Source organism: Canis lupus, chromosome 8, assembly GCF_003254725.2.
Source record: "Canis lupus dingo isolate Sandy chromosome 8, ASM325472v2, whole genome shotgun sequence".
Lineage (NCBI taxonomy): Eukaryota > Metazoa > Chordata > Mammalia > Carnivora > Canidae > Canis > Canis lupus.
In genome coordinates, this window is record NC_064250.1 from 10288738 (window position 1) to 10308267 (window position 19530).

General features: G+C 36.5%; 1 protein-coding gene across 7 annotated transcripts in view; it reads right to left on the reverse strand.

The window, feature by feature from the left end:
* The window catches only part of STRN3 (striatin 3), a 112383-nt gene that overhangs the window by 58029 nt on the left and 34824 nt on the right, over window positions 1-19530 (reverse strand). For 3 of the 7 annotated variants that reach the window (XR_004818281.2, XM_025443886.3, XM_025443884.3), the window contains exon 2: window positions 2622-2705. The exons of 3 other annotated variants lie outside the window; for them this stretch is intronic. Coding sequence is in view for 3 of the 4 variants with exons in the window: in XM_025443886.3 (XP_025299671.1) it covers window positions 2622-2705 (84 nt within the window). In the remaining variant the exon portion in view is untranslated. Of the gene's footprint in view, window positions 1-2621; window positions 2706-18830; window positions 18880-19530 lie in introns of those variants that run through there. One more of the 7 variants, XM_025443888.3, reaches the window with a different exon arrangement.

Below are 19530 nucleotides of genomic sequence, written 5' to 3' on the forward strand. Positions count from 1 at the left end.
ACATGATACATACCCCTTAACATAATGAAGGATAAAACCATATCATCTTAGTAGATACAGAAAAAAGCATTTGACAAAATTCAACATGCTTTCATGATAAAAACTCAACAAAGTGTGTTTAGAGGCAACATACCTCAACATGATAAAGGTAATATATGATAAGACCACAGCTAATATCATATTCAAGGCTAAAAGCTTTTTCCTTAAGGTCAGAAACAAGACAAGGGTGTTCACTTGTCACTTTATTATCCAATATAGAACTGAAAATCCTACACATAGCAATCAGGCCAGAGGTTGGGGGAAAAGACTTCCAAACCGGTAAGGAAGAAGTAAAATTACCACTATTTGCAGATGGCATGATACTGATAGAAAGTCCTAGCCTCTACAAAAAACTGTTAGAACTAATAAATTCAGTAAAGCCACAGGATACAAAATTAATATACAGAATTCTGTTTAATTTCTCTAAGCTAGGGATCCCTGGGTGGCTCAGTGGTTTAGCACCTGCCTTTGGCCCAGGGCGTGATCCTGGAGTCCCGGATCGAGTCCCACATCGGGCTCCCGGCATGGAGCCTGCTTCTCCCTCGGCCTGTGTCTCTGTCTGTCTCTCTGGTCTCTCATGAATAATAAAAATCTTTTTTAAATAAAAAAAGCAGTAATCAGTGATTTTCCAAAGAGAAAGGCACTAAAACTAAGTGAAAGTCATAAGGAGTGTAAAAAACAAAAACAAAAACCAACAACACCTGAATAGTGGTAATGTTTCCTACTTGAGTCTTAAACTGTTGTCCACATGCTACCGAAGCAGGCACCAGAACCTTACACTATTGTGAAAATTCATTTTGACTTCTTGCCTTGGAATTTTCAGATATTTTACTTATTAATTTACTTGAAAGAAACAGAGATAAAAAGAGATAGGAGGAGCAGGAAGGAGAGGGAGAAGCAGGGAGCCCAATAGAGGGCTCAATCCCAGTGAGACCATGACTTTAGCTGAAGGCAGATGCTTAACTGACTAAGCCACCCAGGTGCCCCTGCCTTGGCATTTTCATATCAAAAACTATCCATCCATACAGAATTTCGTACATGAAACAAACACAAACTATATTTAAAAAAAAAAAAAAAAAAGGGCAAGAAATCCACAGCAGCTTTTGAACAGGAGTTGAAGGAAGATAATTCACAAAGGACAAAGAAAGGTGAGAATTCATTAAGAAAATACCTTTAAAAGGACATGTCCTAACCCAAACTATGTGGAGATGAGGGTAAAAAGCAAATAACAGACATGACAGGACTACTGGACATGACCTTATGACCTCACATCACTAAGTATCTGTACTTACTCAGAGTATCTATAGATACTCTGACTTAAAAGGTTGTATCTGATACTGATAAATAAAAAAGACCAATTAAATAAGAGACAGTATTTAATAAAGGTTCATTGACAATGAGTTCTGAGCTATTTTTACAGGTCATACTGCAATGTACTGTTAGTAGCATCATCTCCTCAAATAAACACTAAAAAAGTAACTGCAAAAAAAAAAAAAAAAAACCCCAAAAAACATACTTACAATGGCTTAAAAAAAAACAAAAGTATCTAGGCATAAACCAACAAATTGTGCAAGATCTCTCCATGAAAAACCGCAACCTGTACAAAAACGACAACCTGAATGGACTAGCACTCATAAAAAATAATTTTCATGCAAACTGAGTTAAAGTAATTCCAAACTTTCAGAACGTGTATGTGTGAGTGAACTTGACAAAATGATTCGAAAATTTACAAAGAAATTCAAATTTCCTAGAAAGAGTAAGACAGGGTAGCCCAGGTGGCTCAGCGGTTAAGCACTGCCTTCAGCCCGGGGCCTGATCCTGGGGAACCGGTATCGAGTCCCACGTCAGGTTCCCTGCATGGAGCCTGCTACTCCCTCTCTGCCTGTGTCTCTGCCTCTCTCTGTCTCTCTGTCTCTCTGTGTCTCTCATGAATAAATAAATAAAATCTTAAGAAAAAAAAAAAAAAAAAGAGTGAGATAATCACCAAGGAGGAAGTGGTAGAACCTGCTCTACCAGACATTAAGATGGTTTATAAAACTAGAGAAATTAAAACAGTGATTGGTGCAGGGATAGACAGATTTTTAAAAACCCAGAAACAAATTAATGTATATGAGGTCACACGGTTTATGAAAACAGTTTAGAACACTGAGGAAAGAATGGCTGTTTCACAAACTGTGTTTAGTATACAGGGTAAACACAAGGGGAAAGGGAGCTGAAATAAAACTTCTGCCTGATCAGTTGTAGGATTATAGATCTAAATATGAAGGCAGAACAATAATGCTTTTAGGATCTAATACAGATCTTCAAAATCTCAGATTAAGGAAAGAATTCTTGAACAAGACAAAGCATTAACCATAAAGAAAAGGATGAATAGGGACGACTGGGTGACTCAGCAGTTGAGTGTCTGCCTTTGGCTCAGGGCGTGATCCCAGAGTCCTGGGATGGAGTCCCACATAGGGCTCCTTGCAGGGAGCCTCCTTTTCCCTCAGCCTATGTCTCTGCCTCTCTCTCTCTCTGCATGCGTCTCTCATGAATAAATAAATCTTTAAAAAAAAAAAGAAAAGGATGAATAAATTCATTACCATTTTAACGGTTCTGTTCAAGGCACAGCAAGGATTAGCAACCTGCATCAGGCTTGTTTTGGGAAATCCCAGAGAGAAAAATGGCTTAAAAAAAAATAAACAAAAGAATATGAAACACAGACCCAATATGACAAAGCCTAATACATTTACTATATTAAAGTTTGTAAACCTCCTATATGATTATCAGACAAAAATAAGGGGTTTTTTTGTTTGTTTGTTTTTTTCTTTTTTTAGATTTTTATTTATTTGAGAGAATGAAAAAGTGTATGAGCTGGGGGAGAGGCAGACTTCCAGGTGAGCAGGGAGCCTGATGTGAGGTTTGATTCCAGGATTCTGGGATCAGGCCATAAGTCCAAGGTAGACCTTAATCAACTGAGCTACCCAAGGACCCCAAACAAAAGATTTTATTTTTTTAAAGATTTTATTATTTATTCATGAGACACACAGAGAGAGAAAGAGAAAGAGAAAGAGAAAGAGAGAGAGAGAGAGAGGCAGAGACATAGGCAGAAAGAGCAGGCTCCATGCAGGGAGCCTGATGTGGGAGCCCGATGTGGGACTCAATCCTAGGACTCCAGGATCACGCCCTGAGCCGAAGGAAGACGCTTAACCGCTGAGCCACCCAGGCATCCCCAAAAAAGACTTTAAATAAAAAAAGATTGCACAAGACAAAGGATATTATATATTATATATATTAATAAAATGCTCAATAAAGAAAGATAAAACAATTATAAATATTCGTGTACTTAATAAGATCAAAATATATGAAGCAAAAACTGAAGGGGGAAATAGTTTCACAGCAATACTGCAGACTTCAATATCCCACTTTCAATGACAGAAGAATCAGAGAGAAGACAAGGAAACAAGAATCTCAACACAATAAACAAACTAGATCTAACAGACATATACAAAACACTCTACGCAACAACAGAATACGTATTCTTCTCAAATATACATGGGGTATTCTCCAGGATGGACCGTATGTTCACCACAAATTAAGTCTCAATAGATTTAAAACAATGAATATTATTAAAAAATTTTCTCTCAACACAACAAAAAAACCAGTAACAGAACACCAGAAAACTCAAAAATTAGTGGAAATCGAACACACTCTTAAGCAACTAATGGAACAAAATCACAAGAAAAATTAGAACACACTTAGGAATAAATATGAAAACATAGCATACCAAAACCTACTGGATGCAGCAAAAGCAGTGCTGAGGGGAAAATGTACAGCTATCAATGCTTATATTGAAAAACACAAAAAACCTCAAATTAACAACCTAACTTTACTATTTAAGGAACAAGAAAAAGAATAAACTAAACCTAAAGCTAGCAGAGGAAAAGAAATAATAAAGATTAAAGCAGAAACAAAACAACAATAAAATAGAACCAAAACTTGGTTCATCAAAAGAAGCCATGAAATTGACAAAATGTTAGCTGAATCCACTAAGAAAAAAAGACCTTAATTATCAAAATCAGAAATGAAAGTGGAGGCATTACAACCAATTCTACAGAAATAAAAAGGATTGGAAGAGTACTATGAACAACTGAACACTAACAAATTGGATAATACAAAAACACAAAACAAGACTGAATGAAGAAAGAAAATCAGAAAAAATCTGTAAATTTCAAAGAGATTGACTCAGTAATCAAAAATCCCTCATACAGTGTATCTGGGTGGCTTAGTCAGTTAAGTGTCCCAACTCTTGATTTCAGCTCAGGTCATGATCTCAGGGTCGTGAGACTGAGCTCTGTTTTGTGCAGCTCCCCACTCAAAAGCAATCCACTTCTCTCCTTCTCTCTCAGCCCCTCCCCCTGCTTGCAAGCATTTTGGAAAAAACAGAACAAAAAAATTCCTCATACAAAGAAAAACCCTGGATATGATAGCTTTACTAGTGAATCCTGCCAAACATTTAAAGAATTAACATAAATCTTTTTAAAACATTTCCAAAAATTCTAGAGGAAACTTTTGCTCATCAAGGCCAGCAATGCTTCATACCAAAGCCAGATACAAACTCTGTAAGAAAACTACAGAGCAGTATCTTTTATAAACACTTAGGTAAAAACCTTCAACATAATACTTTTTTTTTTATTTTAATTTTTTTTTTTAATTTTTATTTATTTATGATAGGCACACAGTGAGAGAGAGAGGCAGAGACACAGGCAGAGGGAGAAGCAGGCTTCATGCACCGGGAGCCTGACATGGGATTCGATCCTGGGTCTCCAGGATCGCGCCCTGGGCCAAAGGCAGGCACTAAACCGCTGCGCCACCCGGGGATCCCAACATAATACTAATACATCAAATTCAGCAGCATATTACAAAGATTGTACATCAAGACCAAGTGAGATTTATTCCTTGAATGCAAGGATGGTTCAACACAAGAAAAACAATCGATATAATGCACCTTATTAACAGAATAAAGGGGAAGAACTGCAAAACCATTTCAGTTTCTGATGCAGAAAAAGAATTTGACAAAATTTAACACCCTTCTGTGACAAAACAAAAACAAAAAACACTCAACAAACTAGGAATAAATAAAACTATCTCAACATATTAAGAAAGCCATATATGAAAAGCCCATAACAAACATCATGCTCCATAGTTTAAGGCTGAAAGCTTTCCCTCTAAAACCAGAATGAGGGAGGAGGGATATGCCTGGTACCTGAGTGGCTCAGTCAGGAAGCATCTGACTATTGGTCTCAACTCGGGTCTTGATCTCAGGGTTGTGAATTAAAGCCCAGTATTTGGGCTCTACGCTTAGCATGGAGCCTACTTAAATATATATATAAAAATAAAATAAAATAAAACCAAAACAAGGGAAGGATGCCATTTCAACACTCCTGTACAATCTAGAACTGTAAGTCCTGGCCAGAGTATGAGATAAGAAAAATAAAGGAATGCAAATTAGTAAAGAAGTAAAATTAATCTGTTCACAGATAATATGATCTTATATGTAGAAAACCCAAAAGATGCCAGAGTTGGGGTTATCAAACTGCATGCTGAGCTGATTAAGATTCTCTCTCTCTCCCTCTGTTTTTCCTCCCCCTCAAAAGAAAAAGAAAAGAAAAGCTGTTGGTTTTGTGTGACTCTATCCCAGTACTCTATCCCAGTACTTCGCCTAATTTAAAGGTGTATATCTAATTTAAAGGCAAAGTACTGGGATAGAGTCACACAAAACCAACAGCTTTTCTTTTCTTTTTCTTTTGAGGGGGAGGAAAAACAGAGGGAGAGAGAGAGAATCTTAATCAGCTCAGCATGCAGTTTGATAACCCCAACTCTGAGATCACAACCTCAGCTGAAAGACAAGAGTCCGCCACTCAACCAATTCTGCCTTCCAGGTAGCTGGGTAATATGGTAAATCTATTTTTAATTTTTGGAGGAACCACATTATCTTCCACAGTGGCTCTACCATTTTACTGATAATTTACATAAGACTTCCAGTTTCTTCAAATCCTGACACTTTTTGTTACTGGTGTTATTACGGTTTTTAATAGTAGCTATCCTAATGAGGTGTAGTATCTCATAGGAGGCAGGGCTTCCGTAATAATAGTGATGTAAGGCATCATTTTCATGTGCTTACTGGCCAAATATGTATCTTCAGCACATGTAAGGCCAAGTAGAGTCAGGCTCTAACTCAGTGCAGAGTCTGCTTTGGAGTCTCTCTCCCTCTGCCCCTCACCCCTCACCCATGCATGCTCCTGTGCATGAACGCTTTCTCTAAAAATAAATAAATAAATCTTTAAAGAAATTATCATATTACCCAGTAATTCCACTTCTGGGCGTATACTGAAAAGAAATGAAAAGCATGGTCTTGAAGAGAAATTTATAGACCCATGTTAACAGAAACACTATTAATAGCTAAAACCTTGAAGCAACCCAAATTTCTTCAAAAGATAAATGGGGGCACCTGGGTGACTCAGTTGGTTAGGCACCTGACACTTAATTTCAGTTCAGGTCATGATCTCAGGGTGGTGATATTGAGCCCTTTATCAGGGCTCCATGCTCAGTGGGGAGTCTGCTTAAGATTCTCTCTTTCCCTCTCCTTCTATGCCCCCCCCCATGTGTGCTTCCTCTAAAATAAATAAGTAAATCTTACAAAAAAAAAAAGGAAAGAAAAGAAAGGAATATTATTAACTCTATGCCCACAAACTTGGTAACTCAGATGAAATGGACCAGTTCCTTGAAACACAATCTATCAAAATTCACACAGGAGAAAACAGATCATCTGAATAGTATGTATCTACTTCAGAAATTGAATAAATAATTAATAACATTCCAAACCAGAGGCACCAGGCCCACCCAAATGGATTCACTGATGAATTCTACTGAACATTTAAGGAAGAAATGATACCAGTTGTCTACATTTGCAACTAGGATACAGAATCAGAAGGTGCACTTGCTTATTAACTCACAGGATGAAGCCAGAATCACTCTAATACCAAATCCAGATAGACATCCCAAGAAAGGAAAACTAATATTTCTCTCATGAACAAAGATGCAAAATCCCTCAATATTGTATTAGCAAACTGAATCCAACAATATACACAAAGAACTATATAACAATTTATTTCAGGTATGCAAAGCTAGTTCAACATTTGACTATCTACTAATATATCCTATCATTAATTGGCCAAACAGGCCCAATAAGAAAAATCAATGACAATAATAATATAAGCACAAACAGCATTTGACAAAATCAATTACCTACTTAAGACAAAAACTCTCAGGATACTAGGGATAGGAAGAACTTCTACACAACTTGACAACAATGTACCAAAACCTACAGCTAAATATCCTATTTAATAGTAATTAACTAGATGTTTTCCCTCCTAAGATCAGGAATAATGAAAGGATGTCCCCTCTTACCACTCCTATTCAGCATCATAATCAAAGTCCTAGCTATTGCAATAGGTAAAAAAAGAACATTCTTGTTGGAACAATACAGAACAGATTAATATAATACTACCCTTGGGCAAGGATAACACACAAATTCACAAAGCATTCTATTAAAAAAAATTTAAGTATATAGATTGAGAAGGAAGAAGACTATTTGGAAGGAAGGTGACAAGGTCTATGTAGAAAGCTCTAAAGAAGAAACAAAACACACCAAGCAAAAAAAAAAAAAAAAGATCTAATAAGTAATTATAGCAAGGTTGCAGGATATAAGCTAAATATACAAAACTTAACTGCTTTCCCATATACCAGCAATGAACAACAGGAATTTGAAACTGAAAACAATAAATACCATTCATATTAGTACCAAAAGAAGAAAAGAAGTGGGGCACCTGTGTGGCTCAGGGGTTGAGTGTGCCTTCCTCTCAGGTCAGGATCCCAGGGTCCTGAGATCAAGTCCTGCATCAGGCTTCCTGCTTCTTCCTCTGCCTAGGTCTCTGCCTCTGTCTCTGTCTCTCATGAATAAATAAAATGATGAAGAAGACAATGATGACAAGGAGGCTATCAATCCACAAAAAGATGCACAGGAATGTACAAGAGGAAAACTACAAAAAATTCTGATTAAAGACATCAAAGATCTGAATAAATGGAGAGATATTCCATGTACATGGATAGGAAGACTCAGCATTTTGAGATGTCAAATCTTCCCAACTTCATCTGTATATTCAATGAAAGCCCTACAAAAATTCCAGCAAGTTAGTTTGTGGATACTGATAAAATTATTCCAAGCTTTATATAGAAAAGCAAAAGACCAAAAATAACAAGCACACTTCGGCAGGACAAGTTGGAAGACTACCAATACCAGACTTCAAGACTTAGTCTACCTATATATACAGAAAGATATGCAAATATACGCTGATTATGTGAACATATATATACATATAAATACACACATACATAATTTACTATCTAAACATATAATACACAACTATAAAGCTTTTAGAAGACAATGGGAGAAAATCGAGGTTCATAGTTGATGAGTTTTTAAATACAAAAACCAGGGATGCCTGGGTGGCTCAACAGTTAAGCCATTAAGCTTTTGGCTCAGGGCCTGATCCTGGAATCCCAGGGATCAAGTCCTTCATTGGGCTTCCTGCATGGAGCCTGCTTCTCCCTCTGCCTATGTCTCTGCCTGTGTGTGTGTGTGTGTGTGTGTGTGCGCGCGCGCGCGCGCGCCTCATGAACAAATAAATGAAATCTTAAAAAATAACAAATAAATACAAAAACCAAAAGGATGATCCTTGAAAAAAAACTGGACTTCATTAAAATTGAAAACACTTCTGCTCTGCAAAAGACATTAAAAGAATGAAAAGATAGTACCCCAAACTGGGAGAAAATATTTGTAAAAACATGTATCTGATTAAGGACTGCTATTCAAAAACACATATCTGATGAAAGAGTACTACAAGAATTTTTTTAAAGATTTAAAAAATCTTTTTTTAAAGATTTGAGGGATGCCTGGGTGGCTCAGCGGCTGAGCATCTGCCTTTGGCTCAGGGCATGATCCTGGGGTCCCGGGATTCAGTCCCACATTGGGCTCCCTGAATGGAGCCTGCTTCTTCCTCTGCCTATGTCTCTGTGCCTCTCTCTCTCTCTCTCTCTCTGTATCTCATGAATAAACAAAATCTTAAAAAAAAAAAAAAAGATTTAGCCATTTGACAGAGAGAGAGAGAGCGTGCACACATAAGCACAAGCAGAAGGAATGGCAGGCAGAAAAAGAGAGAGAGAAGCAGTCCCTCACAGAGCAGAAAGCCAATGCAGGGATGGATCATAGAACCCTGGGATGACTGAGCTGAAGGCAGATGCCCAACCAACTGAGCTACCCAGGCAACATCCTGCCCACACACAAAGAATTCTTAAAACAACTCTTATTAACATCCAAAATTTTAAAAGGGCAAAAGATCTGAACAGACATGTCAACAAAGAAGAAGGCAAATAAGCATCTGAAAAGATACTCCACATCACCGTCATCGGGAATATACAAATTACAATAACGAGACACCACAACACATCCATTAGAATGGCTGAAATCCAAAACACAGGCAAGTATGTGAAGCAACACAAACTCTCATTCATTACTGATGAGAATACAAAATGGTACAGCCACTTACAAACTAAATGAACTAAGATCCAACAATCATGTTCCTTTGGTACCTTCTATAATTAGCTGAAAACCTTTGTCCACACAAAAATCTACACAAGAATGTTTAAAGCTACTTTGTTCTTAACTGCCCAAACTTGAAGTCAACCAAGACATCCTTCAATAGGTGAATGGATACGCTATGGCACATTCATACAAGGGAATAGTATTGATCAATAAAAAGACATGAGCTATCAAGTCATGTAGAGACATGGAGGAAGTTCAAATGCATATTTCATAAAGTGAAAGCAGCCAGTCTGAAGAGGCTGCATACTGCAATAATTTCCAACTATGGAATTATAGAAAAGGCACAACTATCAACACAGCAAAAAGATCAGTGGTCATCAAGTGTTCAGGGATATGGGGTAAGATGAATTATAGGTGAAGCATAGGAAATTTTTACGGGTGATGAAACTGTCCTGCAGGATACTGTAAGGTGAATCTGTAACATTACACTTTCATTGAAACGCAAAACTTTAAAGTCGATTACAGACTTCATTTAATAACATATCAAAATTGGTTCCTTAATTATAGCAAATGTACCTACCACTCTAATGCAAGATATTAGTAATAGAGGAAAAATGTTTTGCAAGGTGGGGGCACGACATATACAGTAGCTCTATACTATAGGCTCAATTTTTTTGTAAATTTAAAATTATTCAAAATATTCATCAACAAGTATTAGTGAGGATGTGGAGAAATTGGAATTCTTGTGCACTGCTGATTGGATTATGATACAACCATTATGCTCATGAAATACTGTGAAGGTTCCTTGAAATAGTGAAAATAAAACTTATCACATATGATCTAGCAATTCCACTTTTGAGTATACATATCCAAAAGAACTGAAAGTCAGGTCTTGAAGAGATATTTGCATACCCATATTCAGAGCAGCCCTATACAAAACACCAAGAGGTGGAAACAACATAACTGTCCATCAGCTAATGAATGGATAAACAAAATGTGGCATATACATACTAAGGAGTATTATCTGGCCTTAAAACAGAAAGAAATACTGCCACATGCTACATAAATGAACCATCAAGACATTCAGTGTCAAATGAGGTGGTCACCTTAAGACACATATGTACAATTTCACTTCTATGAGGTATGTAAAAGTAGTGAAATTGATTGTAACTGAAAGTAGAATGGTGATTAAAAGGGAAAGGAGGAGGGGTACCCGGGTGGCTCACAACATAAGTATCACAACATAGAATTCATATCCATTCCCCCAAAAGACACATCACATAATAAAAAAGACAACATGATGGAAAGACTGACAATCCCAGGTCACAAGACACCAAATGGCCAATCAAGATATGAAACAGTTCTCAACCTCATCTATATTCAAAGGAATACAAATGAAAAATACCAATAAAGTATTGGTAAAGTAACAGTATGAGATTGGCTAAAGATTTCTGAAATCTGACAATACAATTTTTGAGGAAGTACAGATCAACAGAAATTCCCATAAATGACTTATGGGACCATAAACTGGTATAGCCTCTTTGTAAAAGTTCTACATTATACTTAAGTTGAAGATATAAATGTATTAAGCCCAAAATTCCCAGATATAGACCCAAAAGAAATACATGTGCCTATTTATGTACTATGAGACATGTAAAATATTCCCAGAACCATTTTTATAACAGCCAAAGACTGCAAACAATCTAAATACCCATCAGAGATAAATTGTGGCATGTTAGTACAGTGAAATACTACAGAGCAAAGGATATGAACAAACTACAGCCACACATAATACAGATAAACCAATATAATGTTGAAGGAAAAGGCAAGACACAAAAGACAACATCCTGTATGATTCCATTTACGTAAAGTTCACTATCAGACAACTAAACGAATATATTTGAGCAATTCATACTTGGTAACATATAAAGAAAACCAAGAAAATGAATACACAAAAACAAGAGTAGTTAGCCACATGAGGGAAGGAAGAAGTAATCTGGAAGGCTCAGGTGGTAAAGCTCCTGCAGTACTAGCAAGGCTCGGGATCCCTGGGTGGCGCAGCGGTTTGGTGCCTGCCTTTGGCCCAGGGCATGATCCTGGAGACCCGGGATCGAGTCCCACGTCGGGCTCCCGGTGCATGGAGCCTGCTTCTCCCTCTGCCTGTGTCTCTGCCTCTCTCTCTCTCTCTCTCTGTGTCTCTCATGAATAAATAAATAAAAATCTTAAAAAAAAAAAAAAAAAGTACTAGCAAGGCTCTATTTTCTTCCTGACCTGTCCAAGAGTGATGTCATGGTTGTTCTCTTTGTAATAACTGGCTAAACTGTGTAGTGATGTTTTATAGACTTTCCTGCATGGAAATTATTTTCATAATTTTAAAATGTTTTATATCAATGTTTAAAAATTAATCTCACTTTCAACAGATTTAAAAAGTACATTTTTATTGTGAAAATGAGGTCAATGACCTAGGTCCTTTAGTTAAGAGGAAAGGGTCTACCATGGAGTGTGTAGTACTGTCAATAAAGGAAGTACTTTTTAAAAACCCACAAATTTTCGGGTTGTCTGTATGGCAGTTGGTTAAGCACCTGGCTCTTGATTTTTGCTCAAGTCATGACTTCAGGGTTATGAGATCAAGCCCTGGATCAGGTTTGGTGCTGGGCATGGAGACTACTTAAGAATCTCTCTCCATCTCCTTTTCTCCTTCCCACCTCCCCCATTCACCTGCTCTCTAAAAAAATAAAAATAAAAAACCACAAATTTTTTTTTTGCCCAAGTCAACTAATTTTAATATTTTTAATTATTTGACTTCAAGATTATAACTGTAACGACTAAGTTGAAATTCATTAATATAAACATATTGTACAGGCAGAAATAAACCTTATAAATTTGTTTCCATATCTAATGTCAGTTAATTGGGAGTAACAAAATCTACTGTTGTATTTTGAGAGAATTTTTCTTCCTTTAAATATAGGTAGAGATGCTCATTTGGACCATATTTTATTTAACACCTGATTTCAACATATTCAACAATCAGCATGTGATTACAGCATGAGTCTAAAAAAACAATTACTCCATATTGACAGATTACTTTTAAACTTCAAGACCACTAGAGGTCACCAGAGCAAAACATTCAACACTGAGCTATTAACAGCCTTAAGTAATTTCACAACTACTAGTTTCCAATTTTTCTAAAGTAAGAGTATCTTGCTTAAAACAAATAAATTACATAACGAAATCTGTTTTACTGTAATAATTTTCTTACTTTAAACAAAATTTAAATGCAAACATTAGAGACAGGTCAGTTTTGCTTAATGATTTCAAACATTCTTTGGAACGTTTTGTAAAACTGGTAATATATTTAGAAACTATAAAACCATTAAGAAGCAAACTTTAACATCCTGTGGAATTAACAAACAAGTGTTAAATACTTTATGTATAGAAGCAAATTAGACAAAATCAGGTTATAGCAACTATTAATAAATTGATGACACCACTATTTAAAATAGCAGGCTCTCAGCAGCTCTTTCTGCCCACGGGTCCTGTCCCTGGGCTATAATAAAAACAACTTTTGGGGGGCATCTGGGTGGTTGAGTGGCTGCCTTCAGCTCGGGTCAAGAACCCTGGGTCCTGGGATGGAGCCCCCATGCTGGACTCCCTGCTCAGTAGGAAGCCTGCTTCTGCTCAGTGGGGAGCCTACTTCTCCCTCTTCTACCCACTTGTGCTCTCTTACTATCTCTGTCAGTATCTCTGTCTCTCTCAAATAAATAAAATCTTCAAAGAAATAAAAAAATAAAAAGAAATACCTTCTTGCATCAAATAAACAATCAAGCCTCTCAACAAGGGTTGAGACCACACTCACAACAAGTGTTAGTAACCTCTCCCCTAATGGCCAACTGAAATGATAAAAGTGGTTCTATTCCAAGCACTAAAATAGAAGGTTCAGCCAGCTCCAAATAATTTAAGATAAAAGTAGAAAGACTCATCTGACCCACTGACATTTTATATAAAATGAAATACAAAATAATTCATTTAATACAGAGGTTTCAAAACCTAATTATCAGAATCATTAAGGCGCTTAGATATTAAAACTGACATACCTGGCCTCTAATTCAGTATGGTGAGGCACTACACAGAAAGCTTTACATAATCTAGTGATACAAAAGCAGTTCCCCACTGAACAAGGTGCACTCATACGGCATACTATCCTTTCAAGAATAAACAAAAAGCCTGCTTATAATAGCTTAGAAAGCTTCTCACATAAATAACTTTACAGGAGCACCTGGGGTAGCTCAGTCAGGTCGTGATCCCTCTCAGTCCCAGGGATCATGGGATCAAGCCCTGAGCTGGGCTCCCTGGCTCAGCGAGGAGTTTACTTCTCCTTCTCTCTCTGCTGCTATCCCCATCATGCAGACGTGCACTCTCTCTCAAATAAAATCTTTCAAAAAAATATTTCCAATATTATATATATATATATATATAAAAGAATTCCAGAGAAAAGAGAAATACTAAAAATTACTAAGATTTTCAGAGGCAAATAAAATCTATATTTTGTTTTTATCTATCAGAGACTAAAACAAAAGTTAATAAAAATACCACTCCATCCTCTAAAATCTCAATGTCATTTTTCATGGTAATAGCTGGTTTAAAGCATAAAAGATTTTCAACTATCAACTCCTATTCTAGTAAGTTCTCGTTTACCTGGTATTTGAAAACATTAAGCTCCAGGTAAACTCATTTTCCATAAGCCGAAGTATATCCCCTTTTAAGTAGAAAACTGCAAGCCATTTTAATGGACTCTCTCAAAATAGGTTTACTAACACCATAACTGTTTTCTAAATCTGTTATAAATTTTAAGTTCAGAAATACTCCAAAATACAGCTAAAGAGTAATATGGGGGCTGCCCAGGTGGCTAGGCGGTTTAGCCTCGCCTTCAGCCCAAGCAAGGTGTGATCCTGGAGACCCGGGATCGAGTCCCACGTTGGGCTCCCTGCATGGAGCCTGCTTCTTCCTCTGCTGTGTCTCTCCCTCTCTCTGTCTCTCATGGATAAATAAATAAAATCTTTAAGAAAAAAAAAAAGTAATATGGTAGTATAGTACTCATTCAGAATCTGTGTAGTAATAGACTGACACACCCCTTCAGCAGCACAGAGTCACTTCTATCAAAATACTACACTTAAAACATTCTACCAACGTTTTAAAAGTTTTCTTGACTCTTGGTCAAGCTTGTTATCTATACTTGAAGTACTGGCAACAAGCTTCCCTCTTCCCTAAACCATTCTATTTTGTATCAAGTTAGGAATCTAAATTATATCTAAGCTAAGAATAAATTAACTCCATTACTCCTAACATATTTTGTTATTTACTTATCTTTGAAAAGAGAATGAAATTCTTTTTCAGATATGGCCAGGTATAAATTTTTTAAAAAGTCACTAAGTAGGGATCCCTGGGTGGCGCAGCGGTTTGGCGCCTGCCTTTGGCCCAGGGCGCGATCCTGGAGACCCAGGATTGAATCCCACATCGGGCTCTCGGTGCATGGAGCCTGCTTCTCCCTCTGCCTATGTCTCTGCCTCTCTCTCTCTCTCTGTGACTATCATGAATAAATAAATAAAATCTTTAAAAAAAAATAAAAATAAATAAAAATAAAAAGTCACTAAGTGGAAAAGGCTTCTATATATAAGAGACTTTGAGCTTTTGTTTTGTTTTTCTGCTGACAAGATTCCTCAGTAGAGCCAATAATGATTATCCAAACTAAATGAAACATTACTATATTATGATAAAATAACAAAATGGTTTTTATAGCACTTAAAAATTTCTTGTTATTGGAGGACAAACTTATGCTCTCAAAACTGGTATGTTTCTTGAAACTTATTTTTAACTCCCAGGAGCTATTCAAATTTTATAGTAAAAATAAAAACATTATGAATAATAAAAATCTTACACGCAAGTTTTCAAGAACAGCAGCCACGGGAATTTATTACTTTCTTTCTTAAAACTCAAAGTGCTTTTTTTAGTCCTTAATTAGGCAATTACTAATCAGGTAAACTATTTAAAATCATTATGAATTTTGAGATACTATTGTGAAAAAAAAAAAAGACACTTAGCTAATGGTTTCACTAGAAGATGTCTACATTCCTTTACAAAAACCGTTCAGGCCAGTTGTGTTCTGGAATTTATTAGTGAAGTGTATATACCAGGTATTATGTAACACCTCATCCAACGCTAACTGTGGCAGTAACAAAATCAAACAAATAAAACCAAGTATATGACTTTTCAGTAAGTGGGATAAAGACTATAAATAGCTTTGTATTACTTCAGATAAGGTTTCTGCCATCAACTGGTTAACAAAAACCTTTTGATTATCAGAATTTTGGGACTTGAAAGAAAATGAAAAGAAAAAATATTAACCATCACAAGTATTTGTTAAATATGCTATGTGCCAGTTTTAAGTATTTAAGGGTATGAACTCATTTACTCCTCACAATGATCCTGAATTGATATTATTTTCCCCACTTTACAGAAAAGACAAATGGGGTATATAAAGAGGTATATAAACTTGACCAACATCCTAATAATAGCAGTGGAGATAGTAAGATTTGAATCTAAGCAGTCTCACTCTAGAGTAGCTTCTCCTGATCACCAAAAACACTATAAAGCTGCTCAACAGAGTGCGGAGAGAAAATCAGGTTGAGAGATATGGCAAGGTTGACAATCTCATGCTGCTACCAGGTCCCCTCCTAAATCCAAAGCAGACATCAGTAACTTCGCCTCAGTATTAGGAAAGAACTCTTCAAAAATTTAGGCTCCAGGAAGACATGACAAAACTATTTTTTTTATTTTTTATTTTTGACAAAACTATTTAAACTAGCAAGCAGGACACAAAATATCTGCCAGTCTAATTTCATACTAAGAAAATTAAAATAGTAAACAAAATCGAGTGTCCCTGTTTTGCCACTAAAATGTAAGCTCCACAAAATTATGAATATTTCTCTTGTTCACTGATATATTCCTATTACCCAGGACAGTACATGGTACAAGTAAAAACTCAATAAATATTTGTTGCTGAATAAATGAATGAAGTCTTAACTACAGTTTCTCAGTTTTCTCAACTGTAAAATATGAAAATGACCTTATGTACAATTTCTAGCTAAATCTCAAACCTGGAAGTATTTATTTCATCTATGATAAATAACATTACTTTAAAAAAAATGCTGAGAGGTTTTTCACATACATAAAAGAATTCACTTTGTTAAATGTGTTTGTGATTCCAGGAATTTTGTTTATCTAGTCTATGTTAATTCAGTACATTAACGATCAAAATTAAGAAAATACTTAAGACATCTGAACTGAGCATGGAAGTGCCTGGGTGGCTCAGTCAGTTGGGCATCTGCCTTTGGCTCAGGTCATGATCCCAGGATCCTGGGATCGAGCCCCATGTCAGGCTCTCTGCTCAGAGACAGCCTGTTTCTTCCTCTCCCTCTGCCTGCCATTCTGCCTACCTGTGCTTTCTCTCTTTCTGTCAAATAAATAAATAAAATCTTTAAAATAAAATAAAATAAGCATGAGGGGTGTCTGGGTGGCTCAGTCAGTTAAGCATCTATTGATTTTGGCTCAGGTCATGATGTTAAGAGTTTTGAGATGGAGCCCCACACCAGACTCCCTGCTTGTCCTTCTCCCTTTGCTCTTCCCCTCACTTGCACACTATCTCTAAAATAAATAAATAAAATATTTTTTAAAAAGTAAAAACTGAGCATGAATAAGCTGAAAGAATGAGTTCTAGGTGTCTATATTGACATCTACTGCAATAGTGCTAAATCGAACCAACATAATTATTTAACCTTAATTTTTAAATTTCCAAGAGAAAAAAAACGGAACATAATCCCTGACATATATTTAAATAGCCTTAAGGAAATCAATGAAGAGAAGAATAATATTTTTTTTGAGAAGAATAATACTTTTTTGGAAATTCTCTTTATTAAGAGCTCATGTAGACACTATTACTTCATAAAAATTTTACAAAATAGGATGTCTCTAATTTGACCCACTTGCAAACACAGTTCTTGGTATGGGCAAGACAGTCAGAACTCCTTTATAGCTGGTGGGTCAGAAGCACAGATGAGAACCTGCACTGGCAATTAGCACCTGAAGGGACAGGGGAGGTGAGGAGAGTGTATCTTGTAGGACTGAGCCCTTAAATCTGTGGGATCTGATGCTATCACTGGGTAGATACTGTTAGAATTGAGTTAAATTGCAGGACACCGAGCTACTGTCACAGAATTGCTGAAGGTTTAGAAAACCCCCACATTTGATGTCTGAAGTGAAATACAGTTGATCCACAAACAATGGTTTGAGTCGCATGAGTCCAGTCCCCCTCATACAGATTTTGATAAATATAATACAATATTGTTAAATGCATTTTCTTTTCCTTATAATTTTTTTTAACATTTTATTTATTTATTCATAGAGACACAGAGAGAGAGAGAGAAGAGAGAGGCAGAGACACAGGCAGAGGGAGAAACAGGCTCCATGCAGGGAGCCCGATGTGGGACTCGATCCCAGGTCTCCAGGATCACACCCCAGGCTGCAAGTAGCGCTAAACCACTAAGCCACCAGGGTTGCCCTCTTTATGATTTTCTTTAACATTTTCTTTTCTCTAAGCTTACTTAACAATACAGTATGGTATATAATACACACAACATACAAAATGTGTGTTAACTATGCTATCCATAGGCTTCCTTCTCTTCAACAGGTTATCAGTAGTTAAGTTTTGGGCGCATCAAAAGTTAAATGAGGATTTTCAACTGTACAAGGGTCAGCATCTCCTAGCCCCTGCATGGTTCAAGAACCAACTATACTAATAAACCATTGATAGCAGAGGAGATACACAGAGATAAGTTTTTCCTTATAGCAGCAGTCTCAGGATTTGCTCAGAAATAATGTGCATTTGGCTCAAACACCTTCAAGTACCCAAGCATTTACAAGGAATCTGAAAATTAAAGTAACAGCTATACATGATATATTTGCAAATAAAATGAGTACCTAATCTAAAAGGTTAATAAACTCTTACCTAATATCATTATTCCTATATTTCTTTTACTTTCCATATTATGCAGAAAATAAATTCCTTGAAAACATAGGCCACTTTGTTACATACCTCCAACACCATCCTAGCATCTTGTAAATTGCATTTTCCATTCTGTACAATGCACGGTACCAGCTAAATATGTGTTGAATAAATTAATGTTTCTCTGAGTCTAAGAAATAAACGGAAAAAAGTACCATTCACTCTGGCTTACACGTACTTTAATGTAACTGAGATACATAGCTCCACTACTAAATCAAAGATAGCAATTTTTTTCAAGAGTGAACTGTGCTAATTAATTTGAATTTGTTAACAAATGTTTAAGTCAAAGGGAGAAAGATGCTGAATTTTAATACTCTCATATTTTGTTCTCTCTCACACACAAACTCCCCACATAGTTTACTCTGTGTAGTATTTCTCAAATCCCCAAAGCTGCTCTAGCCATTAATTTTTTTTTTTAAGATTTTATTTATTCATAAGACAGAGAGAGAGAGAGGCAGAGACACAGGGAGAGGGAGAAGCAGGCTCCATGCAGGGAGCCCGATGCGGGACTCGATCCTGGGGTCTCCAGGATCACACCCCAGACCAAAGGTGGCGCTAAATCACTGAGCCACTGGGGCTGCCCGCCATTAATTTTTCTATGCTGTTTTTGCCAATTCCTACATTTAATAAGTTATGCATATTTTTGCTAGTACCACAACATATTTTTAGTTATTTACTCTTAGTTTTGCCAAATACATTCACTAAATATATACTGAAAGCAGGATCTCGA